Genomic DNA, 19,318 nt, shown 5'->3' on the forward strand with positions numbered 1-19,318 from the left:
CCATACAAGGAGATTTTTCAACTGACTGAAATTTCCTTTGCTTCCTACTCTTTGTAACATTTGCTAGAATTAACAATCTGTGCAACCTAAATAATACAGGTAAATACAATTTACGGAAATATAAATATATATTTATATATATATATATATATATGTATATATATGTATATGTATATATATATATATATGTATATATGTATATATGTATATATATGTATGTGTGTGTGTGTGTGTCTGTGTGTGTAAATAATTAATACTTACTTTGATTGATCCTCTTGTACAAATAATAAACCACTGATGGTTTTTCTTTTTTTTTTATGCCTGTATTGAGCTCTGTAAAAAGGAAAAGGATGAACCTTCCCAGCATTTTCTGTGCTCTACTGAAACTTTCCAGCAAAAGGAATGAAAGAAGGCAGTCTAGGCCAGATAATCACTGCCAGATGGTTGCCATCTTCTTTGTGCAATAATCAAGACTGCTTTGCACTCCTACGAACCAAACACTTGGGGAAATTGCTGTCGTTGATGGACTCTGTGTGCAGGGATGTGCATGTATCGTTTTTGTTTTATTTTTATCCAAGTCCATACATATTTGGGCATTAAAAAATCTAATATATTGATGTGGTTTATATTTACAGTTACATATGGTTGACTTTCTTGTATTTTATAACGATGTTTACAATATTGCCCGTCGTTAATACAATCCATCACCACAGAATCATCAGGGAATGTCAGTGGCACGAGCCAGAGTTATATTGGAAGTCTGAGGTGTATGAGGAGAGCAGAAAGAGAGACAAGACAGTCCCTTGTGCTGCTCCATAATCTATGACCCCATCATCCAACAAGTACGTAAACTGGCGCCTGTAGATCGTAATCCAGGATATGCTGGATGACAACACCCTAAAACAGTTTCCCATACAACAGCAAAGGTTGAATGGTAGTGAAGACACTGGAGATGCCAAAAAACAAGCAATCATGGGGATCATGACAGCACTGAGGATGGGTAGTACCAAGCCATGGTACTAAACTGCTCCCGGAGTTAAATTATTAAAGATTGATAAAACCCACCATAACATCTCTGTTAAGAGTCTTGGAGAAATTAGTCTAATTTATTTTCAATTAATGTAGGTTGCATAAACATTATTTAGTGCTTTTTACCTCTCAGTGGAAATTTCTTATTTAGAATTTCTCAGTAACAATGGCAACCTAAAATGGCTGCCATCCGGCTTCAACAGTTTTATTTATTTATATAAAGGCCGGTCCGCGAAAATGTCTCTGACACGTAACCGGTCCGTGGCGCAATAAAGGTTGGGGACCACTGCTGTACTGTACTTTAGTTTTCTATCGATGTTTTATTTTTTACAGGACGCCACTGCGCTGACGCTGGCCCTTTAAGAGATGTTTTGACTGGGCACGTGCGTTCCTTATATGGGATAGATAAAGACAGCTCGTGGTGACCGCTAGTTACCTCTACTGCTGCTGGCTTTCTGCTCCGCATTGAGCAGCAGTATAAAACCCAACTGGGGGCTGAACTACAGTTTTGCACTGACTCAGGCGCACAGATGCGAAGCACCGCTTCGGATCAGGAGTACCGTTTTTTTTGCTTTTCTGTTTATTCTTAATTGTCTCTATTGATGAGAAGAGATAACGAGAGAGGATATTCAGAATAAAGGTTAGTGAGTTTGGAGTTTTTTTATTGTGATTTTCTTTTATGCACTCACTCACCGCACGCAACATGCATGCATGACACAATTAGTTTTTAATACTCACGTCTCGTTCTTTTGAATATTGTCGAGTTTTTTTTTTTTTTTAGTTTAGTGGAAGGCAAACTATTGTTTTGCATTAGTCTAGTGTCCTGAGTAATAAATGTACTTTTACCAACGAACGTATTTTAGTGTGTCATTATGTTGAAAGGACATGTTTAATGAAAGCAACTTTTGTTTCTTTTTTTTACAAGAGTTTATTAAAATGTGTTGGTGTTTTCTTTGTCAGCGGTCGTTGTGTCGTATTGTGATGTCAGTATCCTCCTTTGCCGTCTGCTCTGAGATGGATTATAGTCAAGCTAAATGTTAGACAGGAAACGCTTAGGTAAATTGCTTTCACAATAAACGTCTAGATTTTGCTTTTTTAAGCGACAAAAGGGACGAAGCATGTTGTATCATGGTATTGTAATTGGTGGATATTAACTTTTTATTTTTTACAAACATGTTTTGTTATGTGCGGCGGTTCATTATCAAGTTGTCCATTTTCAGATGGGAAACTTGTTCCGTTGTCTTCAGAAATTGACACCTTGGTGTGTAAACACAAAGAAGATGAATGTCCGATAGTAACCTCACTCCAAAGCAGCAATTAAAACGTTTGTTCAGGCGACGTAATCAAACGGTGGCGAATCTTGCCACTTTTGTGACTGTGTTTGTGTGGGGCTTAGACATTGTTTCTTTGAAAATTGTGCGAGGTCAAAGCAATCTTGCGTTTTATTTTTAACCGTCTCGCCGTAACTACACGAACGCGTCTCATTTAGTTTTTATTGCGTTATTGCTGTATTTGTATTTGCATTGCTCTTTTTGTTTGTGCATGTTGATGTTGCAGTACAATATTTACGTTTGTTATTGTTCTTATTTTTTTATTGCGATCTTCTTGAAATTCTTGAATCAAGGTGCGAAAAATGTCGACGTGAATATTTTGAGATGAACAGGATTATTATAATCGTGTTGTCAAATAATGATCTCATTGCTCTGCTGCGGAGTGGGGATGTGATACAATAACACGTGAGCTAGAATTGATGGTAAACAAGTATAAAATGGAGCATATTTGGGTTTACCACTAAGGGCGCTGCAGCTCTGCACCATTCTGCTTGAAGGCAACATGAAAAACGTGCTTGTCAGTGCCTAATGAACTAAGATGACGGCAAAACTGTCAAATGAGTTAGATTTATGTGGAACATTTTACTGTGCACTATGAAAAACAAGTGACAATTAATGGAATCATTAGAAGCTCTAATCATGGTTGAAATGAACACGATGTCATTCTGTGGCTTACCACCTCAAAAGATATATATGTAATATATATATATATATATATATATATATATATATATATATATATATATATATGTATGTATGTATGTATGTATGTATGTATATATATATATATATATGTATGTATGTATATATATATATATATGTATATATGCATATATGCATATATGTATATATGCATATGTATATATATATGTATATATACATATATGTATATATATATGTACATATATATATATATATATGTATATATACATATATGTATATATACATATATGTATATATATATGTATATATACATATATATATGTATGATTAGAAGCATCCAATTTGAGGACATGCTTGTGAATTTGTCATTCTTCAAAATGCTTTTTTAATGGTTGGGTGTCTGTCCCCAAGTTACCTGATATGTCTTTTTGTGTATTATAGTAAATCATAAATATTGGGAACTATGCAGTGGTGCCTTGCGGTTAAATGTGTCAGACGTTTTTCCCCATTAGATTCAATGACTCACAGAGAAAAAGTCCACAGGTCGTTGTGTTGTTTGTTCATTCCACTGTTCCGATCAGTTGTCATTGCAACATTATATGCATTCCTGGGAATTGGGTTAATATATGCACGCAACTAGGGGAAGTTTGTGATACGTACCAGTATCTTTGGTAAATGTTCTTTGACTCAACTATCGTGTCATGCACAAACCAAATAAAACCTTTGAATTAGTATCAACTGAGATGTATTGAAATGTTCAAAACTTGTAATGCAAAATAAATCAGACAAATTATCTGATTTGGGCTTTTTTCTGCAATTATTCAACCAAATATCCCCCCACACACACACACACCCACACACCATGTTTACACATCCTTTTGCCCTCGGAGTGGTGTTGCTGTTGTCTGTGTCCCATCCAATCAGGTTTATCTCAACAAGTGGGGTGACCAAATGAGCAGTATTTATGGTTTATGTTCACCAAAGAAGCCCACTGATGATGATAAAATCATCGCCGTGGTTTTATCAAGTATAATTATTGGAGTTTCACAGTTAAATGACAATTGAAGTCCTTTGATGTTAACAATTAAGGCTTAACTGGTTTGTAATTTGTGTTTTATTCAAATTTTCAATTGACTTATCCATTCCGAATTCTTATCTTTTTTTTATATTCAGCTCGATACGGTTTCGTCCTACCTGTGGTCAATGGAGGAGGCTATAACACCCACTGCTTGTTTTTTTGTGTGTGTGTGGATTTGCAGTGAGGAGCCGGAGTGTCCTCAGTGAGCTTAGGAACGAAGTGTGATGGCTGTCTCCACTCAACTGGGTCTACTGCTTTGGAAGAACTTCACTTATCGAAGAAGACAGACTGTAAGTATAAGTAACAAGCAATGGCAGGTCAAGTGGCAATATGGCTTTTATTTTTTAAATGTCATTCTGTCTAATTTTATGTTGTAGTATTTCTTGTTTTTGCCAACATTAATGTATCTTGCTAAACGTAATCAAGGCAGAAGTAAAGTTATTTTAAAAAACGTATTTCTTAATTTTAAAATATGTATTTACATTACTATCAGCTTGTCAAAACAGTTTGATTTAATGTGTTTTTTTAAATACCCTCAATTATTATGGAAGATAGTTAAGGTTAGAACGTTGTAGCTTTTTAACAAGTGTTCAAATTCCTCAGCCAGTATTTTGCCATTTCAGAGTTTCTGCGGATTCTTAAGAAATCTGAAAAGACTCAGTGCTTGAATCTAATAAAAAGGTGTTGATTGACACTAAATGTCTGAAATCAGTCTTTCAAAAATATTATCACATGTTCAGTAGGATATACAGTGTCTCGAGTGTTAAAATAAATGAACATTCTTAAACAGCAACAATTTAAGAAAATCACTCTTTTAGTAACAACGTGATCACAGCAGAGTAACTTTGGACAACACGGAACATTGGGAATATTGCAAAGTTGCTCTTGCAACATAAAATATATTGAAGTAACTTGCCTTAAAATGGAGGAACCCTGTATTTTATTAGAAATATTAATCTGATTTTTATTGTTAGGGTACTTTTAGAATTTCTTGGTTCTATTTTGTTGGCACTGACAAAAACTGCAAGTGGAGGGCTTGATGTCTGCCCCCACTTGGGCTCAAAGTCTAAAAAGTATTCCTGATATGAGTGAAGCCCCAAGTGCACGTTGGCTCAATTATCCAGTTAATATCTTGAGCAGTCTATCATCCACTCACTCAAAGTTACATCAATCGCATTCAACAGTGGAGCACAGAGCCGACTTCTGTTCAAATGAAGTGCTATCATTTGCATACAGTAGTCCTTTATCCCAACAACGTTTCCCCGAAGTGACGGCAGGGCCTGCTTTATTTTCAGCCCAATGATTTTCAACAAAGAAGTACAGAGCAGTCTCAGAGAGAACGTCTGTATTGTCGCTCCCTCCCTCCCACTGCTTTTGGTGATTGTCTGGTTCAGACTTAGCAGCCATATGGAACAGATGGGCGCAATACCCAGCGGCTTCCAAATACGGCAGACTTGCCTCTGTCTCCACTCGTTAACCTATTTACTTGACCACTCCGTGTCATCACGGGCACATGCACCTGTTTATGTCTTACACATTAAAATGATCTTAGCTGAGCAAAGCGGTGACTGAGCACAGGTTTCATATGATTTTGATTTCTCCTGAGAGGATGTTGATCTTTTGATCTCATCTCCTCTATTTCTTGCGTATTTTTCAGATTCAGCTGCTGATCGAGATTATCTGGCCCCTCTTTATCTTCCTCATCCTCATCTCAGTTCGAATTCACTATCCACCATACGAACAACATGAATGTAAGATGCCCGTTACAAGAATGAACAATATTCCCCATTAAGCATAAAAAACAATGTTCAGTATATATTGCAAAAAATGTATTTCCTGTAGTCATCTTTTTTAATCCCCCCTTTTTAAACATAGCTAGCCTATAATTTCACCGTAAAATCGATATTGTGTGTTTTCCTATGTATGTTGTCTCAGGAGGATGTTTGGAATTTGTCAATATTTGGTCGGACGCTTGGGACATATGAAAGGGTTTTCATGGAAATACAATCATTAAATTGCAACACAACTCTTTCATGAACTGATGTCTCAACGAAGGCTACAGCTCAATATGTTCTGAAAGTATTTTACTGGGTTTACAGTAATGATATATGTAGTTGCTTTTAAATAAATATTGCATGAATAGAAAGTCAAAAAAGGCAAATGAGAGTTTGCAAATTAGTTGTTGAATTTGCCCCTAATGCTTATCAATTCATGAGTAAATTGTCCAGTAAATTGCTTCAGTGGCAGTAAAGTTAGTGATGGGTCTCTTCAACAGTAATAGTCAAGGCCACATGTGTGGTATGAAAGATTTGGATCTGTTTATTAACACGTATAATTTTTTTTTTTTTCAATTGATTTTTTCCCCCCCATTTACTTTGTCTTTCGGACTATGAAACTAACTAAAAAATGATGACTGTATACATTTTCAGGCCATTTCCCAAACAAAGCCATGCCGTCAGCAGGCACTCTGCCTTGGGTGCAAGGAATCATCTGTAACGCCAACAATCCCTGCTTCCGAAACCCAACCCCTGGAGAGAGTCCTGGGGTGGTTGGCAACTTCAACGATTCTATGTGAGTGATGAAAATGACCTTCTTCAACATTCATACCGTAGCGCATTGATTAACTTTTGTATGCCGTGGATGACAAAGTTTCTCTATTTTGTCTCACTGGAAATGTACCACATATGTTTTCAGAATCTCTCGACTATTCCTTGATGCCAAGAAGATCCTGTTGTACACCCAGAACGACAGAAGTTACGAGGGCTACCGAGAACTTCTGAGAGCCCTCCACAAGATGCAGAAGAATACTGCCCGTAAGGACCATTTACTTATCAGTTTGTTTTTCACTGTATTTGCATTTAAAATTCTATTTGTATTGATAAGAAAAGGCAACATAACACTCCAACACAACTTTACCAGCTCACAGTATTCTTTTAGTGAACCAGTTTCATGCAGTTAGATTTTTTTTATTTTTCCTACAACTACATAAAAGTGTCTCTCTTGAGACTTCTGGATTATAGAAAACACATTGAGTTGTTATCTACTTGATTTATACTATGTAGCTGTTTGAAAGGGTTTGCTTTTCAAGAAAAAAATCATCATCATATTTTTTTTTGAGGAAGTCATGGATCGTCAGTAGATTAACAAAATACGTTGTAACAACTTGTATAACAAAGTCGAGAGTTATGAGTTTTTGCTTATCAGTGTACGACAGGCTGGGGGGCCCGGACTCCCAGAGGCCACTGGGTGTTGCCTGTGATATTGCGTGCCAGTGAAGGAATATGTACCACCCTGACAATTATTCTGTAGCCAAGACACAAATCTGAAAGTTGTCCCGACTTGAATGTTGATACTTTCTATGCCGAGGCAATAGATTTCAGTTGTCACACAATTTCCAAGCGTTAAGCACACTTAGATTTTTGTTTAGACTTTTAGAGCAATGTTTGGAACGATTGTGGGAGTACCAGATCCAGAGTCATAGCCATGACCTTTGCTGCTGAGAAAGGTTGCGTTTCTAAGATAACGTCTGCTTGTTGGCAGCACAGCCCGACTTGGTGCAGATCGTTTCAAATAAGAAAAAGTCCTGTTTTGACTTTGCAACAAAACAGAAACACTCTAACACATTCAAAAACGAAATTGGTTTTACTAACTGTTTACTTTTTTGAACCCACGTTTTCTTTCCGTTTATTTGCTATATTCCTTATCCTCATTGTCACCAGTCAATTACACAGCACATATAGACAACCATTTGACCTCACACTCACATCTATGGACAATTTAGAGTCCTTCATTTATCTCCCAAGCATGCTGTAGGAATGTGGGACGAAGCACAGGCACTTGGGCCGAACACGTAAGCACCAAACAGGAGTCAAAACTAGAACTTTCCAAATGTAGATGGGCTAACCACCACAACCTCATCATGCTGCCCAGTAAATATGACAACCAAAACAATATAACAAATAGCTTGAGTATGTTCTACTTTAATCAATTTGCATCTGAAGTCTGTCTCCAATACTCATGTGATCAGTTCAGTTTGTTTCCATAAATAAATGTGCCCAAGATAAGATCCACGAGACTCCGACATGGAGCAGATATTACACAAGTCAGCACAACAGCGAGGGTTTTTGTTTGCAAACCATCTGTTCTTTCTGTCCGGCCCTGCAAGTCATAGCTTATGCTCAAAAAGTCATTAGTAGAAGTAGAACATCACATTTACAAAGAATTGTAAATATTATTGTTTGCCCATAATTTGAGTAATGCAGGATTATTGTGTTTTCCAGTCCAGTGCTTGAATAATTTGTGCAACTGTCAATTTTTTGAATGTGCGGTGTGTAGTGGTCTTCCACTAACATTGCTGAGAAAAAAGGCAGATTATTAATGTGTGTAGAATGGCTCTCAGTTGAGAGTAGACCCTCCATCCATCAAAATATTCTTAATTTGTCAACAATCTTTTTTTTTTCAACCGAAATGATATTTAATGAGAAATTAAAGACAATTTCAAAGGGGTCATATATTTTAATGTTATCAACGATTATGGAAAACAAATTGGACATGGACCTTCATCCTGATTCATAAAGAAATTGAATAGGTGCATGTCCTAGTGCTCCACAAATCCTTCCGCTTAATCCCGATACAAACATTGCTCAACACAACCAACTTTGCCCTTTATGCACATTTTATACGAATGTTTCTTTTTAACTTTATGCGTCATTCCGAAAAATGCCTTCCTAGCTGTTCCACACCCAGAGCAGGAAAGACTGGCTGCATTTTTTTATCGGATCACAACCTACAAGCCAGAATGCAGCCATAAAATGGTGGGATTGATTTCACTGCCGTCAAAGCCGCATAGCAACTTCTGTTCTCGTTCACAATGACAGCAGCCTGTTTATAGACCAGATTGGTTAGTGGTGGGACGTGTCACCGTGGAGTGAATTGAACTAAAGTTTGTCTTTTTCAACAAAAAAGGCGCCGTCAGAGTTTCTGAGTCACGTTAATGTTAATATGAAGATTGTAATCCTCCACATCCAGCACAACAAACACATACAGATTAGATAAAAAACCTGGAATGGACCCACACTCATCTCTTGACCACACGACCTCCCATTTTAATGAGCATGTACTGTAGTCTGCTGTTGTCTTCTGTGCCCTTTGTATACCCTGTAATGGGGGCCTCTCTTTCCCACTGGGACACTGATTAGAGCCTATTAGCACTCCATGGAGGTTCACCTCAGAGAATAAAGACAACTCATGGGCACAAGTGTACAATTTAACACCCTCACTAAGCCGTAGAACCTTAAAGTTTGTCACTTCCTCTTTGGGATGTTCATTTTGACTGCAGCAAGCTGTTTTGCATGTTCCGAAGACAGGAAGGAACCATCTGGCAGGATGTAGAGCAAAGTGGAATGGCCACAAGTAACCTTTAGTGAGTGCATTTCTTGAACCAAAGCGAGTTTATGCAGGCGGATGGGCAAGTCATCATGGAACTGAGTCAGGTTGTTTAGAGAAGTTGTTTGACATCCACTGAATTCAGCAAGTCACAGCAGAGCAGTTTGTTCCAGTTTGTGATACTTTGCAGCACTAAACACCACCCCTTAAGAATCCTTAATTTTGTGATTTGAACAAAACAAGTTCATGTGATGCGTAGCACTCGATTTTATCATGCACCAAATCGTCTTAGTCATTCATTATTCATATTCCTGCATTCCAGGAAAGGTCCACCAGGTCTGACCAGAATGTGAATTGCACAAACAATCCTCAATGATTCCAAATTGTGGTTTAATGATTAGAAAACTCGGTTGTACCTCTGTCATTCACTCTTTGATTTTATTGACGGAGCAGGTCTTCACGATCCAACATATTTCTTATTTATACTGTTTGTGTAACTAAAGTTGTTATTCCGAAAGGTTCTGGATTTAATCTTTTTGTTTTTACTTTTCTAGGTTTCAAATTGAAGGACTTTCTAAAGGACGATGAAACCCTCTCCCATTTCTTGCATCACAATGCCTCACTCCCTCGCCATGCATTAAAGCAGATAGTGGAGGCCGATGTCAATCTGGAAAAGGTAGAATATTATGATGAGTGTTTTTTAATTAAAATAAATCACAATTGATTTTGAAAGTTTTTGTTCATCCTCACTTTAGTGCAGCTATCTGCGTGTTAATTTAAATTAATGTCTGTGCACATATGTACGTGTGTATTTATTTGTCTATCGGTCACCATCTTACTTGAAAAAATGTTAGTAATGTACAGACGCGCCAGCAGCAGCTGCTGAAAAATCACTTCCTAGAGGGGGGCAAGAGTCACGTGACTGCTCCTTTTTGCCTACCCTCCCTCCGTCACTTCTCACGTGCAGACACAGTGGTGCGATGTGACTCAGCGCCACCCACTCCCGCTGCCCAGATGTCTATTGATCAATAAGGATGAGCTTCCAGTAACCTTGCAAGCAAGGTCATTGCTCGAGGGGAGACTTCATCTTAATGCAAAATGCCCAAACACTTGTGTAAATCCTAATGACTCATCACTTCAGCTTTGATAACTAACATTTTTGTTTGCAGTACATAGAGCAGGACCAACATAAAACAAGCCAGTCAATAACACCAAGAGGACAAGGCTACATTTATGGTGTATACAAGCGCATTATGCACAATGACTAAAAACACAAAAGTGTTATTCTGTGATTTGGATTCGATAGAAAAATGTGAGTCCATGTCATATGTAATCACATCACAGTACTGCACGTCAAGACACAGTTACAACCCTCACTTGCACATGCACAGTGTTTTGTGTTGATAGTCATGGAGCATTTAAAAAAAAAACAAAGCATAATCAGTCTTTTGTCCTTTCTCCTTCCTGTGTCCAGGTTTTGACAAAAGGTTTTGGCTTTCATCTAAGAGACCTGTGCAACATAACGCCTCTGGAGGAGTTTGTGCATATAGCTGATCGCAATGTCTCTCGTCTGACGCAAGAAATTATCTGCAAGTCCTCCAGGGACTGGCTGGACAAGGCACAGAGCCATTTCCTGTCCAACTTGGACTTTCTCAAGCCAATTCGTGTAAGTGTGTTCATTAAAAGTACTTTTTAAGTTTTTTTTTTAGCCAATTATGTTATACATCACTCATGTGAAAGTTTGCCTTGAGCCCACATCTCTCTTCTGCTTTCCACAATTCTTTTGGTTTTCTGCTTGTTTCAACACATCAGCTTCCTTTGCTGACTGACCAGTGTTACCTTTCCCCTACTTTTGTTTTCCTAATAAAGCCGTCCCCTTTCCCTTCGTACCCATGACAGCCAAGTGAGTCATGATGATCAGAGGTGAATGAAATGTTCTGTACGGCTGAAAAAAGATGATGAAATCTTGCAACCGGACAGAAACGTTGATTATCTGAAAAGTCAGGAGTACTGTAACACATTCACTCGAAACAATTCTGATTGGAGTTTTGGAAAATTTTCATGAATAGAATTGGAAAAATGGAAATTAGAATAAGACAAGTGCATAAATAAAGTTGTCATGCAGTCCAACAACATAATTGTTTGGTACAAGGCCGTGTTCAAGTATACAAGACCATTTAGGCATTTCTCTCTTCTAAGGTTGCTTTACAACACTTGTGGTTGAATGTGTGTGAGACATTTTAGCAGCTGACTGCTGAGTGTGACATACAAGAACAGACACACACTTTCGACAGTACGACAGGCGGGAACACGAGAGGCCAAAGACACTGTGGCCCGTTGTTCTTTCACAGTTTCCTTCCTTCCCCTTTGTATAATATATTCCCCCACCCCCACCCCAAAACAATGTCAAGGCTCTCGCTCTGGTATTTACTCAAACTCATTTTAGAAAACTACAACCATTTTAATGAATCTAATAACTATAGATTATAATATAAGAGGGAACCCATTTGTTTTTTTTTCTCAAATAACCCTCCCATTTTTATTCAAGGTAAAAACAAATCTTAGTCCCCATGAAAATCTATTTGCAAGACGTCAATGAACTACCAATGACACAGTGTGATAGAATGATTTAGAGGTGGCTTACTGATTTATCTTACAAAAAAACTTCCCATGTACAAAAAAGTGTGTTTTGGAACGTCCACTGACGTGTGATAAGCAGCTATTATATATTTTTAGGGTTAAAATGCATTATCTTTGGTGGGTCGGGACAAAATGCTTGGGGAAAAAATATTGTTTTAAATTCTTGCGCTATCATGTGTTTTATACTCTTAGCCTAAAAATGTTACATTTATGTTCTCTTCACAGAAGGATGTTAAGTCTGATCCCAAAGTTCTTCAGGAAGTCTCCACTGCCACTGACTATCTTTTGGAGAGCCTGGGAGAGCTGACCAAGGAGGTACACTTGCATTAAACGCATACATGCACAGTATCGACTTATGAGGCACTGTAGAAATAAGACAAACTAAATATTTGTGTCCAGAGTGCAGTTTCTTGTTAGCATACTCTCAAAATAAGTCACGCTCAACGATCAGCAGTTGTGAATGTCAGGTTAGGCCTCATTTTGCTGACAAACACACGCACACACATGTTCTAATAATTCACACTTGGGTTACACTTTTACATTCATTTCTCATCATTGTGCAATTTTATTTTAATAAAGTAAAACTTTAATCCCAAGTCACCGCATACTTGCAGAACATTAACACAAGAAATGAGAAACATTGGATGTTCGCTAGCTTTTTCAGACACAAACACCCCTGTCCTAGGCCTGTGCTCTACTTTGCTGACAACGCATTACAGTACAGTGCGTGTTGTGCCGACGCATGTTTCCTTTCTAATCAGCAGTAAGAACAACTGTTTACATTGACCATTGCAACATTCAGCATTTTTATCCTTATAGGGTACCTCCTTACAAATGGCTTGGAACTGAGAAAGAAAATGTTGATGAAAGGGAAAGAACTTGATGCACTGCAGTCTGGCTGTGTTTGGGGTTCAAACATGTTGAGCTGAACCAGAAATGAAAGAGCATATTTGTTTTGTAAGAGATGTCGAGTGTTGAAGTCTATGGTATGAAGCTGCTTACGTGGTTAAGGGTTAGGGATCATTCTCGTTCGTGTGTGATGAGTGAATTGATGTGCAGTGAGTCAGAGGGTCCGATGCCCACCGTTGTTGTTTATGAATGAAATACATCCAACACAACAATGATTTGAACATCAATTTTGTAGCGTACATCAAACCTTGTCTTGAGAAGACCATGAACGTGGAATATCATACTTCTCCCACTCTGAAGTTGTGATCTCATCTGAGACAAATTATGAAGTAGAAAGTACAGACATCTGTTTTCAAATGAAGGGAGTACAAGTTAAAAGTCTTCAGTCAGATTTATACTCAAAAGTACAGATAACCTGACAAATCAATTTAAATATAATAAAGTGCTTGCACTTCATTTACCACCAATAAAAATATATCTAAGATCATTTTAGTGTGTATACTATTATCGTGCCGTATAATGATGATAATTGAGCATGATCGGTAAGATGGTAAATTGTAGGTGCCTTCAATTATCAATGAACTGGATAATTAGACATATAAGCAATTCATACCCTGGTGATTGTGACTTCTAAAGCTGGATGATGCAGATGAACTAAGGTAACCTGAGACAGACTGCTTGGAGGAGGTTATTATGAGGGATAACCAGCAGCTGAGGTGTGTGCGTGTGTGTGTGGACGTGCGGGTGACTCGCCCGGTCAACCATGCTAACCAAGCTATTGTGTCTCTTGGAAAATGACATTTATTTAGTCTCATATAAACAGATTGTCTAAATTGTTGCCCAATGAGACCATTCCACTGTTCAGCTCTCAGTAGCCTGCATCACTATCGACAACTACACAAACACAGATATGCATTTTATAGTACATGCTTCACACACGCTCACTGCTTTTTTGCATGGAACTCTTAAAAACTGGTGATTTGATACGACTGCAAGCAAAGCCCAAACGTAACCACACTCAGAACAAACTGCCCCAATGTGCTTCATGTATTTGCTCGTTCAGTTTTGTGAAATTAATGTGAATGTGTTGTGGACAAAAAGCAAAGACAGAAGTGTATGTGTCGAGTTAAACTACTTAAGCTAGAAATGATCCTGACAATAATACAATTCTTTTGTTCTGAAACAACCATGCATGTCCGTGCTGTATGCGTGTGTGTGCGTGTACGTGAATGTGTGTGAGTCCTAAGCAGCATTTGTCAGTGTAATAGCAGGGTACTTGTGGAGCCTGCAGTGGTTGGCTTTGAGGAGAATGACCGATAGTAACCTCTCTTTGTCCTCACGTCTCCAGCGTTTTTCCAGTATCTGAGGATTTGCTTATTTTCCCTTAAATATTTGCTCATATTTTTCTGGTAGCCCTAACCTGTGTCATTACCTCAGAGCAATAGTTTTAAATGATGAACTCAAGTAACCTCTAATTCACATTTGCAGACACAAAAGGTTCTCCTTCGGCCCTTTTTCTTTGTTACACAAAATAGTCACACTCCCACTCCACTCCTTCCTATCACGAGTCGGTGACGCGATGTAATTAATGCAGAACTTGTGGTGACTTGTTTCTCAAACTGTGGCAACTGTGGTGCCTGTCTGCTCACGTAGTTACGTTTGTCTCGCACAAAGGAAGTGGAAGAGGCCAGACAAATGTGTCAAATGCATGTGAGCATATATTTCACAAAATATAGAAAAGCAAAATCTGAATAAATGCTACGCTTGACATAACAAAAAACAACAGCAGTAACCAAAAACTAAATCTACCACCACAGGCCTGGCTATAATGGTGTGTCCTACAGCAAATCATATTCTATTCAGTCATAAATAATAACAGCGTTTTGGCACACAAGCCTTTTAAAAATTAGCGAGTATGCAAGTGTTGCAGCAGCCTACGCATGTTATCAAGGCTCACACACTAAAGAACAGTAGATAAGACTGGAGATTTATCACCATCTGTTTGACTATTAAGTGCCTTCCACTCCACAGAGAACACCCCCACCCCCTTTCCGGAGTGCATACACACTCACACACGGCGCCATGTCTGGAATACCATTAAGAGTGCTGATCATGACCATCAGTAAATTCAAAATAGGGTCTCGCAGACACTCACTGTGTTGTGACACTTGATCTTTGGCACATCTGATATTCACGGCGTTTACAGTAAAACGTTTAAAATAACAAACACAGCGGTGTTTTTAAAACCACTGGTGACTTTGTTCTGCTCTCCTGGAAGGTGACACAGTGAACATTAGATTCTTTTGACAGGGAAATGTGCCTTGAAGATATTTGATGGTCAAATATTTACACTTGTACTCTGTACCTGTATTGTTCATCTTACCAGTTGAAATAATGTGCACATAGAATTGTGCACATAGAATTGTCTATTCCCTTAACTCGTCAACATTTATATGCCTTATAAGCAAAGGTATTTTCATCAATGACCTTTGCACACATCCCTGACCTGAGAGAGACCCCAAAGCCTCACAATTCTATCTAGTCAAAGGGGTTTGGGCTCTTGAATTCTTCCATGCCAAACTCGTGCTTCCTGTTGTTTACACTGTGCTGTGTTTTTCTCTCCAGCTTGCTAGCATGAAGAGTTGGAAAGATATGCGAAAAGAGATCCTTTATCTCACTGCCAATGCCACGGGATCTCCGAATCAGATGTACCAGGCTGTGTCACGTATTGTGTGTGGCCACCCAGAGGGAGGCGGCCTCAAAATCAAGTCTCTCAACTGGTATGAAGATAACAACTACAAGGCACTGTTTGGAAACCATGGCAACGACAGCGATAATGAGCCCCTTTCCACTTATGACAATACATCCAGTAAGTGTCCAATAACGCTCTTATTGAGAAGTAGTTTGAAATGATGCCCATTAATTCTAAATTCTTTGTTGCTTCTCTGTCAAGCTCCTTATTGCAATAGCATGATGCGCAGACTGGAGTCTAGTCCCATTTCTAGGATGATCTGGAGAGCTCTGAAGCCTCTGCTGATGGGAAAGATCCTGTACACCCCAGATACTCCAGCCACACAGAGGATAATCCACGAGGTATACACTTAGAGTCTTTGTGGAAGATCATCCCTTCTAAATGGTGATTAATGTGCGGGATTGGGTCCTCCAGGTGAACAAAACCTTCCAGGAGCTTGGCCTGTTGAGGGACCTTGGCGGGATGTGGGATGAGATGAAGCCCAAAGTGTGGAGTTTCATGGAGAACAGTGAAGAAATGGACTTGGTCAGGGTGAGTGGGCTACACTGACTAAACTTGCTCTAAACTTGTGACAGCAGTGTTATTAGGCGCTTGCCTAAATTCAGTACCAAAACACTCGACTGGCGTCACGATCCATTCTGCTTTGTTATGACCTTATAGAACAACTGTTATACATAAACAACTTTGCACAACCAAGTTTATCCTCAGGCTGTGTGAAAATAAGGTAGAAAAAATGAACACCGGACTGACTTGTTTTCAGGGTAAACATGAGGGACAAACATCAGAGACTATTGCTCAGGGATCCAATTTCTCACCCCCCTTTCAGAACGTCTAGTCATTCTCAAGACACAAAAAAGTAAAGTAAAGTATAGTACATGAACAATTCTACTTGATATATAATTAGTCTTACATATGATTTAGGGCAGATTAACAGGGAAGAAAATGCATCCACCTAACGAGAAATGAAAATATCAAGATTTTTTTTTTCTCTCAAGTTCTCAGATGGCATACTCACAAAATGGTTGCTCTTGGCAGCTTTAAAGTTAAACGTTTATCATTGCCACCTAGTGCTCAATGTTCAAACGGCATTTGACAAATTACTCAGAAAGTCACCAACAACGCACAATCATATTTCTTCATTCCATGTATGAATTCATATTTGTGTTTCAAATATAGACTATAAAATGGGTAACACTTAACTGAGTAGTACCTAACTTTAGCTGTACATGAAATTATTATGAAAGTAGAGTTGTATATCTATTTACATATATTATTTGCAAGTAGTTTTATTTAAACGATAATAATAATGATTTGCAATCGAATAACATGCTCTACTTATTTTTATAAAACTGTTATTTGATGGATGTCCACCCAGTTGAAGTCTGTCATGCCTTGATAGTGGGATGGGAAGATGAACTTTAAAAGCCTGAGAAGAAATATCAAAAAAAAAGAGCTATAATAAATGGGTTTGATTTTAGCCATAAAGCATGCAGTGTTTGTTGTTGTTTTATGATTAAAAGTCATACACATTTTTTATGATTTAAACAAAACTCTTTTCTTCCAGACGCTGCTCCAAAACAACGCCAGTGCCACTTTCTTAAACACCCAACTCAGTGGAACGGAGTGGCGGGTGTCCGATGTGTCGCACTTCCTTTCCAAATCATCATCTGACAAAAGACCAGCCGGATCAGCATACACCTGGAGGGATGTCTTCAATGAAACTGACCAGGCCATACTCACCATCACCCGCTTTATGGAAGTCAGTATGAGTAAAGCACATTAATAAAAAATAGTATTGCATTCTAATTTAACTCGCTCAGTATTCCTAGCAAAAGCACAGATGAAACATTTTCTCCGCTTTATAAATAACTTCTCATTTAGGTCGTTATGCAAGAGGAAACTCAATAAGGCAATAAGCCGACTCCTAATTGGCCATTTAGGTCATCGTGTTAACATTGTTTTCAAGCTCTTGTAGCAGTACTACAGTATGTCAATCGATTCATGATACTGTCTCTTTCGAAGTTTAGTGGGTCAGCATGGCAAGCCTTGGCTAAAGAGCCATGACATCATGCTCCCAACAAAAATTAACCAGGGTTCTCTCCCAGCTGAAAGGAGCTTGTGTTTTATTTATCTTCGCCAGGGATACAATTGTTGAAGGTTGCCAATTCAGTGGGCCTTGTGACATTCTTCTCGGAACTGATGCTCAGATTACGGCAGATACATTAAAAATTCTCTTTTGGTCTCTTTATATTCATGTGGCAAATGCCGTTACTTGCATAACATGGGCAATGTCAAGCCCAACTATAAGCAAGATCTCGACCTACTTGGTGGAATCCACCTCCTAAGGAGCTCATATAATGCCATCTTGCTGTCTTTCTTCACAAGAACTATGTCAAGGCCAAACAGTTCAAACACTTTGTGTGACGCCTGTCGTCCTCAGGCTCCCTTTTCATCAGGTTTTGAACTCACTGTCCTCAAAGACACCTGGTGCAGGACAGCTTAAATCAGTTAAGAGGCTCAGCTCGTGCTTTGCTCTTGCACTGTCTATTCAAAGCCCATGTGCAGTATCGACCATTTTGGATCACAATTGTAATATTTTTCAGAAGTGGGTTCATGTGAGTCTTATTTACCGGTACTTAATCCTCAAATGTGGACCTCTTGCCATAATCCACCTTTCCCTCTTTCCAAATCAGTGTGTGAACCTGGACAAACTGGAGCCAGTAGCAAACGAGGAGCGCTTGGTCAACAAATCCATGGGTCTGCTCGACAACCAAAAGTTCTGGGCAGGAATTGTGTTCCCTGACATCACCCATGGCAACAGCTCTGACCTGCCTCCCAAAGTCAACTACAAAATCCGCATGGACATCGATAATGTTGAGAGGACCAACAAGATCAAGGATGGGTATGTTTGAAGTGCCATTAAAGTACTCCTCAGGAACAAGTACTCGAGCTATAGAGGAGTTTTTTGAATTTTGTGTTTTATAGCTACTGGGACCCCGGCCCCAGGGCAGACCCTTTTGAGGACTTGCGCTACATCTGGGGTGGATTCTCCTACCTGCAGGATGTGATTGAACAGGGAATCATCCGAGCTGTGACGGGCACCAAGGAAAAGACTGGGATCTACATTCAGCAGATGCCCTACCCTTGCTACGTAGATGACATGTAAGTGATGCCACAACGTAAAAACAATAATGCAGGAGGCTGATTTATCAAGTTCTGGTTCTCACTTGCTCTTGTAGTTTTCTGCGGGTGATGAGTCGATCGATGCCTCTTTTCATGACGTTGGCATGGATGTACTCGGTGGCCATCATCATCAAGGGTGTGGTCTACGAGAAGGAAGCCCGGCTCAAGGAGACCATGAGGATTATGGGACTGAACAACGGCACCTTGTGGCTCAGCTGGTTCATTAGCAGTTTGATTCCATTGATGATCAGTGCCGGGTTATTGGTCTTGTTGTTGAAGGTCAGTAACCAATCAAAACTCTGATTCTGTTTCAATACAACTTTGAATGAAATGTATGCGTGTTTTTTT

The 19,318-nt window shown here is 38.9% G+C and overlaps 1 protein-coding gene across 1 annotated transcript in view; it reads left to right on the forward strand.

The window, feature by feature from the left end:
* The first annotated feature begins 1,498 nt into the window (after window positions 1–1,498).
* LOC133150944 (phospholipid-transporting ATPase ABCA1-like) overlaps window positions 1,499–19,318 on the forward strand; it is a 28,666-nt gene continuing 10,846 nt past the window's right edge. The window contains exons 1-15 of the mRNA XM_061273583.1: window positions 1,499–1,669; window positions 4,283–4,391; window positions 5,759–5,852; window positions 6,531–6,672; window positions 6,796–6,914; window positions 10,041–10,162; window positions 10,961–11,152; window positions 12,352–12,441; window positions 15,661–15,904; window positions 15,989–16,128; window positions 16,202–16,318; window positions 17,352–17,546; window positions 18,481–18,689; window positions 18,773–18,949; window positions 19,027–19,249. Of these exons, the coding sequence (XP_061129567.1) occupies window positions 4,326–4,391; window positions 5,759–5,852; window positions 6,531–6,672; window positions 6,796–6,914; window positions 10,041–10,162; window positions 10,961–11,152; window positions 12,352–12,441; window positions 15,661–15,904; window positions 15,989–16,128; window positions 16,202–16,318; window positions 17,352–17,546; window positions 18,481–18,689; window positions 18,773–18,949; window positions 19,027–19,249 (2,130 nt within the window). The 5' untranslated portion in view covers window positions 1,499–1,669; window positions 4,283–4,325. The remainder of the gene's footprint in view (window positions 1,670–4,282; window positions 4,392–5,758; window positions 5,853–6,530; window positions 6,673–6,795; window positions 6,915–10,040; window positions 10,163–10,960; window positions 11,153–12,351; window positions 12,442–15,660; window positions 15,905–15,988; window positions 16,129–16,201; window positions 16,319–17,351; window positions 17,547–18,480; window positions 18,690–18,772; window positions 18,950–19,026; window positions 19,250–19,318) is intronic.

This window comes from Syngnathus typhle, linkage group LG3 (genome assembly GCF_033458585.1).
Source record: "Syngnathus typhle isolate RoL2023-S1 ecotype Sweden linkage group LG3, RoL_Styp_1.0, whole genome shotgun sequence".
In the NCBI taxonomy this organism is placed as follows: Eukaryota; Metazoa; Chordata; class Actinopteri; order Syngnathiformes; family Syngnathidae; genus Syngnathus; species Syngnathus typhle.